This window comes from Cydia fagiglandana, chromosome 21 (genome assembly GCF_963556715.1).
Source record: "Cydia fagiglandana chromosome 21, ilCydFagi1.1, whole genome shotgun sequence".
In the NCBI taxonomy this organism is placed as follows: domain Eukaryota; kingdom Metazoa; phylum Arthropoda; class Insecta; order Lepidoptera; family Tortricidae; genus Cydia; species Cydia fagiglandana.
The window spans coordinates 12,099,581-12,107,438 of record NC_085952.1 but is presented as its reverse complement, the minus strand read 5'-3'; the positions used below and the strand labels follow the sequence as shown (position 1 = coordinate 12,107,438).

At 35.4% G+C, this 7,858-nt stretch overlaps 1 protein-coding gene across 1 annotated transcript; it reads left to right on the top strand.

Moving 5' to 3' along the window:
- The first annotated feature begins 1,889 nt into the window (after window positions 1-1,889).
- On the top strand, window positions 1,890-6,055 carry LOC134675230 (uncharacterized). The gene is made up of 3 exons (XM_063533445.1): window positions 1,890-2,064; window positions 2,634-2,889; window positions 5,726-6,055. Exons 1-3 carry the CDS (start codon window positions 1,927-1,929, stop codon window positions 6,043-6,045), a joined length of 714 nt encoding a protein of 237 aa, XP_063389515.1. The 5' UTR covers window positions 1,890-1,926; the 3' UTR covers window positions 6,046-6,055.
- Window positions 6,056-7,858: the final 1,803 nt, after the last annotated feature.

Below are 7,858 nucleotides of genomic sequence, written 5' to 3'. Positions count from 1 at the left end.
GCTCTGGTGGCCTAGACTTTCAATCCGGCGATCGCCGGTTCAAATCCCAGCGCGTACCAATGAGTTTTTCGGAGCTTTTCGCTTTATGAGATTTCGGAACTTATGTACGTAATATCATTTGATATTTCGCTGGCCCAATATTACAGGGTTCTATGTTACATTATCAAGATAGTTGAAATTAATGTCACTATGACAATGTTCAAATTTCAGTTAGATAAAAGTAAAATATTGAGCCAGCGATTTACCAGTCGCTTTTGGTTGAAGGAAAACATCATGAGGAAACCGGACTAATCCCAATAAGGCCTAGTTTCCCCTCTGGGTTGGAAGGTCAGATGGCAATAGCTTTCTTAAAAACGAGTGCCTACGCCAATTCTTGGGATTAGTTGCCAAGCGGACCCCAGGCTCCCATGAGCCGTGGCAAAATGCCGGGGCAACGCGAAAGAAGAAGAAAGAGTTTTTATAGGTAGTTATATGGTTGGGTTGCATAATTTTGAGGATATCCTTTGTGAGAGTTTCTGTACTGGAATTCGATGTGTTGGCACTGAATGCGTATTTCAAAAGTATGACACAGACGTCCACTATTTCCAGTCTCTAAAGGATAAGGGTTTTTACTATCGGACATCAGGGAATTTCTTAAAATCTTTTTCGTAACTTATTAATTATATCAGAGGGATCAGGGTCTCGTAGTCTCGTATCCATGTCAAGATTAAAGAATGTGGGATGGTTTTGAAGTGCCGGACCATGAAAAAACTATTCGTTCGACCAAAAGGTAACATCTAGTCTATAATTTTTTATGTTATTAAAAAAACAATTAAATGTGTAAAAGAGTGACAATTTATTAACCATAAATATGAAAAAAAATTGATTGCCGAACCCAAGCCAAAATTATCAACTTCCGACGTATTGGTATGATGGAAAGGGACAAACTATTACTATCGGCTTGTCACCTTTAGTAGACATTTATGAATATGGGGGTTAGCGTATAGCTAGGTACATACAAAAAGTCTGTGTCACAAAAACTTAATTTCCAAATAAAATTTTAGGCCATTCGAACTTCAAAATTCGAGTCAGGAACCAAGTTACATCTCAATGTCGGTTTCTTGAGTAACAGAAGAAAGTTGGTTGCATCATTTGTTCGTTCGACCTCTTTTCGAGTTGACACACGTTACTGACTAACATAATTCCGTCCTCTATATGCACGTCCCGAGATGCTTTGGTCAAGGAAGTGCCTTTAAATGAAGTCATTTTTAACACGACACCGATCAATGCGTTTAGAAAGCGATTGCGGTGATCAATTTTCCGAGGTGGTGAAAATTTATGAAATTATTAAATTAGTTTTTTGTTATTGTCAAGAACAGTTTCTAACGTTCACATAATTAGGCTTCTTCATTAGGTTTCTTAATGATTTGATCTTACTGGCTTTTAATTAATCTTTTAAATGCCTATTAACTTCGTCATAGTAAGTGTCGTCATCAATGTGCGTCAATTAATATTTTATGTAATTTTAACGTACTGAAACATTAATTATTATCATTTTCACTATTTAGTGTTTTATTAGTGTTTTCACTCGGTTAGGCATTTAGTATTTGTATGCATGTTTAAAGGCTACATAGACTGAAACGATTTTAAAATTATAGCATATACTTAATGTACGTAACTTTAATCAAAAACTAAAAACATTTGATCTGACTTAACCTTGCCTAGAATGATGTCGATCAAATACAACTGACCCTAAAGGCAGCCATCATAACCCCCTTTCCAAAAATCTCGCAAATCCGTGTTAATACGTTTTATGCTCAAAACTTTGACTATTTACATTTCGTCATACGTCCCACTCGGGGCGTGACATATGAGCGAAGGAGGGGGCCGCAAAATAAAACTGACGAGAGCCAGGCATTTCCTAACAATTGTACATTCGCCATTGAGATGAAAGCGTTCGTGGCATTCGTGGCATTCGTGGCCGTGGCCCATGGCCTGCCCATGGTCAAGGAGGAGAGTTTCATGGACAAATTCATGGCCAACCTGAGGGAGTGTGTGGAATCCGACACCGTTCTGTGCTTGAAGGTGTGTGAAGTGATCAGTGAAGTGAATTGTGAAATTAGGAGGACGAATTAGGAGTGACCGATTTAGGGAATATTATGGATGATTTGTTGCTCAGTGAATTATGAGTTTGTAATTTAGGCAATTGGAAATCCCGTTACCTACTTCAAAGTGGAATTTGAGCTCAAATTATTGAACTAATTTGAATAGCCGGATCATTAGCATAAAATAGCGGTATTTGCAAAAATCTTGGACATCCGCGTTCAAATAATGAATGATTCAGAACATAAAGTGATGTTAAAACAATTACTTGAACTAACTTCATTCAAATTAAACGCAATTTAGGAAAGTACTTCATAAAAATTTCGACAAGCTTGGGAAGTTTGATGACTTAGTTTTGTTGGCAATTAACACATTCATAACCTTTTTAATTGATATTATAGTACATACCGTAATTTCTGGTTAAATTTAAATTCATTGCGTTGATTAGAGTTAAGGGATATTATTCTAGTTATCAAATGAAATTGTTATAATGAACAGGACTTGCAAAGTTCAAAAATTCCGAGTTCTAAAGTTTCCCTTCTTATTTTCAGGAGAAGGCAATGAAATATACAGAAAATTTGGCTGTCGCCAAGGAACTCAGCGTTGCTGATGGCATCATGACCTTCTCAAGAACCGGTAGCCCCAGGTCTGCCCGAAGCTACGAGCCTCTACCCGATGACTCCAAGGCCAGGGAGGCCGCGGTGGAAGACAGGATCCTGGACAACGTTGTGGACTTCTTGGACGGCCATGTCCTGACGCTGAGGATGCCTAAGTCCTTCACTGAAGACAACTCGGTTGAAGAGGAAGGTTTGTAGATATTTTTCTATTTTTTGATTTTTTATATTTTCTTGGTTTCACGTTGATAGTGGAAGTTAAATCTAAATAATAGTTGTGAGCATTTAAATCGAGTAAGAGATAAAATAGAGAAAAATTGTGACACCAATTAATAAATATTAGCAATAAATGCATAATACTAAGGTTATATTTATTACAATATTGAGTAACAGTATGTAAGTAGGTACTAGGTACAGGGGTCTCCATGAATAATTGAAAAGAAAACTGCTTAAAATTATGTATATGACTGCTTCCGGTGCTTTAAAGTGGTTTTGTTATGTAGATATAACAATTTCTGTAAAGTGCTAGACATTTTTCATAAAAAAATTGAAATGAATAAAATGAATGCTCAGAGAAACTACAAATTTGAATATTACGAAAAAATTGTATACCATTCACATTGTCCTAAAATCATCTTTAAAATGTGTATTAAAATTCAGGATAGCAAGTCAAATTTGGATTCTTACCCATAAATCCATAAAACCCCCCAACCATAAAACCAATCCATAAAAGAAGCCTTATACTATATATTCCATGGTTATTCACAGATAATTTCCAGAATAATCGATACCGTACTTATAGGCCTTACAGCTAAAAGAAATCAGTCTCATCCTCCTGTGTGGTTAAATCACGGTTAAATAGTACCTCTCACGATATAACCCGTTTTCAAGAGCAATCAATCGGAAAATGTATTGCCGCAAAAATCTATAATGACCGAGTAATCACAGAAAAGCTAAGAATCCCAGTTCGCACGTCTTCGATTCTTGTGTGTACAAATTTCTCTCAAAGTCAACCGTACAAGTATTGAGTAGGCGAAGTCAACAATAAACCGCTAGTTTCTCCTAAAAGTTTTAACGCTTTTCCAATAAGTACTGTTTGCACACAAGGTTTTATGACTACACAACGAAGTCGGTCGACTGTACTTTGTGTGAAGTCCCAAGTCATCAGTAAAGTAATACGTGTCAAGAAGAATACAAATGGTGTTGTACGTTTAGGTGGGGTCAAAAGGTCAAACGGTAAAATGACATAGATCTAGACATGATAGAAAATCGTATTAATCTTAGACAATGTAGTTATAGTTACAAATACATTCAATTAAAGGGGAAGACTAGCTACTGACAAAAGGTATTTTTTTGATACAATTTCCATTTCGGGAGAAAACGGTTTCCACTAACTGAATCTAAATCACTTTGATTTTGATGTCGGTCGCTTCAGCATAATTATCTTCCAGGTTTATAGGTTTCGCATTAAAAAAAATTGCAAATTTTGAAAAAAGCAAAACCCTTAAACCTAGTTTGTTTGTGAAAATAAGGTACTAAAAATCATAGCAAATGGAAAATTTATAAGTGGAAAAACTTTTTCACTTTTAGTATGGACGACGTAGTATTTTTCCTTCTTAAAGATGCTATGTGATTCGCAGGATAGAATTAGGTTACAAGATTAGAGGAGCTTAATGAATTCTAGACCAATTTGATGCAACATTAAGTCATAAAATTTGCATAATGGTAATGACATCATAACATAGTAACGTGTTGCTGTGCCGTGAGGTAATAAACGTCAAATTAACATAAAATTAAACGTCTACAATTAGGCCACAAATGAAACGGGTTAAATTTCATTTTTATGACTCGCATGTTTTTAAACGCGAGTTTCAAGTACGTGCTTTATGTAAGCTTCAATCAAATCTGCTTAGTAATAATCTATAATATGACGCTCATTCAGGCTTTCTTCAACCACGTATATGATTTCTAGTCTTAAGTTTTCTTACGTCCAAAGATTCTTGAAATCATTGAGAATAACTTGCGGGTTAAAGATTGTTTTAAAATATTTGCAGCAACAGAAAATACAAATACTTAGCGGCAAAGGTGCTAAATGGACATGAAATATTACTTTTACACCACTTAAGCTCAAATTGACCTAAGACTAATCAATCTAACAAGAGATTGTTGAGAATGTATGCAGGTGTTCAATCATGTCAAACAAGCCGGTAATGATTTGTAGTACGGGTTACCATTATACTCAATCTTTTGAATGAAATCATTTTACATTATTGATTTTTTTATCCTCGTTGGACCACTTTCGCTGCTGTAGGTAATTTTTTGAGCCGCCTATTTTAAATATAACGGTACTAAAGAAGATTTGAATTTCATTAACGGGTTTTGAAGTCAAGAATTTTAATGTTCTAGTTTGCAAGTCATGCACAATGCGACATTATTTTTACTATCGGGCTAGATCTAGACAATAGGTACAGGTAGTGTTGCTGGTCTAGGTGTGTCAATTCACACGTTGCTTTTACAACTTTTGCTTTTAACTTTCTTTCATTCTTCGGATAATTTTCTATTCCGATACGTTTATCTATCTATAAAAAGTTCAGTGGTAGGAACTGGCAAGAGCATTATTTTAGTGACAAATTGAAAGAAACAATCACAGTTTTATAGGTTTTAATACCTTGTTATACTTAGGCTCCAGTACACTATACTTATATCGCAAAGTAGACTAAATAAAGTTCATTCGATAGATTTACATCAAACACATACGCATTATCTACTTATTTTTAATACTTTGGCTTCTTGTAAACTTTACCATAAGCTTTCTTCATCTCTTTATTTTCTTTATTTACCTATATTATGTTTTCAATTCTTTTTAATTAAAGCTTATTTTAACTTGTCAGCAGATTAGACTCTGTGCAGTTAGTCGGTTAGTTAGAGTCATGCATATCCCTTAAGCTCCATAATTGACGTGACATGAAACTTAGCACCTAGTTTATTGTCATAAAAATCTACAATTTGGGTATCTTATTTGTCTCCAGGCCGTGGCAAGAAGAAGAAGAAGCTGAAGAAGCTCCTCCCCATCCTGGCCCTCATCAAGCTGAAGCTCGCTGCCCTCGTCCCGCTGTTCCTCGGCATCATCGCCTTCGCCGTCTTCAAGGCTTACCTCCTCGGCAAGATCGCCTTCATCGCCGCCGCCTTCGGCGCTCTTAAGAAACTCCTCGAATCTAAGAAGTCCAGCGGCTGGTCTGAACCTGCTCATGAGGAGCACGGTTGGGAGAACAGCGGCGGCGGCGGTGGCTGGGGCAGGTCACACGACGCACAAAACTTAGCCTACGGCGCACATGCCAAACAGCTATAGATTTATTAAATTATTTATTTAATTTATTGAGAGATGAATGAGCGAATTTTATATTATCTTGTATATGTGTATCATATTGAATTAACCACCGTAATACTTGTATTCTATTATTTGATGTGTGCCTGTGATTTGCGTGAAAGTTACACAACAGTATTTTATATATGTTTAATTTTTATTGCACTATAAGTGATGACTGATTTATTTTAGTCTTTCCTTATTTTTTATATTTTAGTTTAATTATTATATTTACGTACATTTATGGCCTTCTTTTAAAGGAGGGGAGTGACATCTAGTATATTTTTTACCAAATATTTTAAGTTTTTATTTCCAAAGATATTTTTATTTGTTTAGTTTTTATTTTTTATTATTTTATTGTGTACTTTTAGGCGTGAATGAAAGCGGTGTATTTATTACCGAACGAGCTATTTATTCAACGTTAATTTATAAGCTTGTATAGTATGATGTGTTGTCGAATAATCGAATTCGAAATGTATTTACGATGGATCCACGTAAAACGAAACAATAAATTATTTTACAAAAACGTTTATTTTAAAATTATTTTTTATCCTTAACTTTTTCTAAGAAAAAAAAAACCGAGTGACACTGGAGCTGCTGTTACATATACCACTATTCGAACATACTTGTTGGTACGTATAGTTAGAGCAAGAAAAGTCTGCAGCGATTTTGATAGCCCACGCAGTGCAAGTGTTAAACGTCAAACTTCTATGAAATTATGACGTATAAATAACACTTGCACTGAGTGGGCTATCGAAATTGCTGCAGAGTTTTCTTGGTCTAACTTTGCCCTTAGTTGTGCGTTGTTGCGTGTTAATAACAACAATTAATTATTAACAATTCTTCACCCACTTAATTTTCAAATATATGGGCTGCCTAATTGGTTCAAGCGTAACTCCGAAGAGGTAGAAAAGAGGTAGTAAAAAAAATGTTTTTTTTTTATTACTTCATAATTAAATAATTACCACCTTTAATTGCATAAATAAATATGCGAAAATTTATACTAAAACGATATCAAACACGGCCTAGCAGCTTCACTGGTGTAGATATCAAGATAAAATTAAGAGCCCTAAGTAACCTCTTCTTCCTGTATTATTTGTATTGTTTTCTGTAATGAGGTGTGCAATAAAGAGTATTTGTATTGTATTGTATTGTAAACTTTCAAGAGCGGATATCTCAAAAACTATTCAAGATATAGAAACTAGACTGAATACAACTTGTAACAAATTAAATTAACTTTCATTTTGTGTCAGTGTCCATGTCACTAAGATGGATAGTTTCCGAGATATAATCGAAAAACCGCAAAAATGGGACCTTCTATCCTCCCCTCCCCGCCGGCTCATGAGCTAATATGGGTGGGGGGGATATGATATGTTCACCTCCTGACTAGTCGAAACAAAAGTTACGAAGTCAAAAATTGTGTTCCTAGCATTTCCCTCTACTTTTTTTGAGCATTCGTTGCCTGGCCTATTAGCACAATTGTATAAAAAAAACCTATATACGTCTTAGACATGTCACTGACTAATCCCCGATACCTATGCATTGGATGTCCTGGATTAAAATAGCCACCTTTTGGTTGCGTAGGTTGCAGAAAGTGGAGTCTTGAGCGTTGCGACGGTTTAAGTTGCCACCGCATGAAACACCTACGCAAGGAAAATACTAACTGTATGACATTACACATGAAATCTAAATGAAAGCCGTTAAATGTTTATCATTCAAAATCGTCACTTAAAAGTCAATTGTACCAGCCAACATAAGGCAACAACTCAAAATTTGCATCTAATTTTTATTTTTCGAT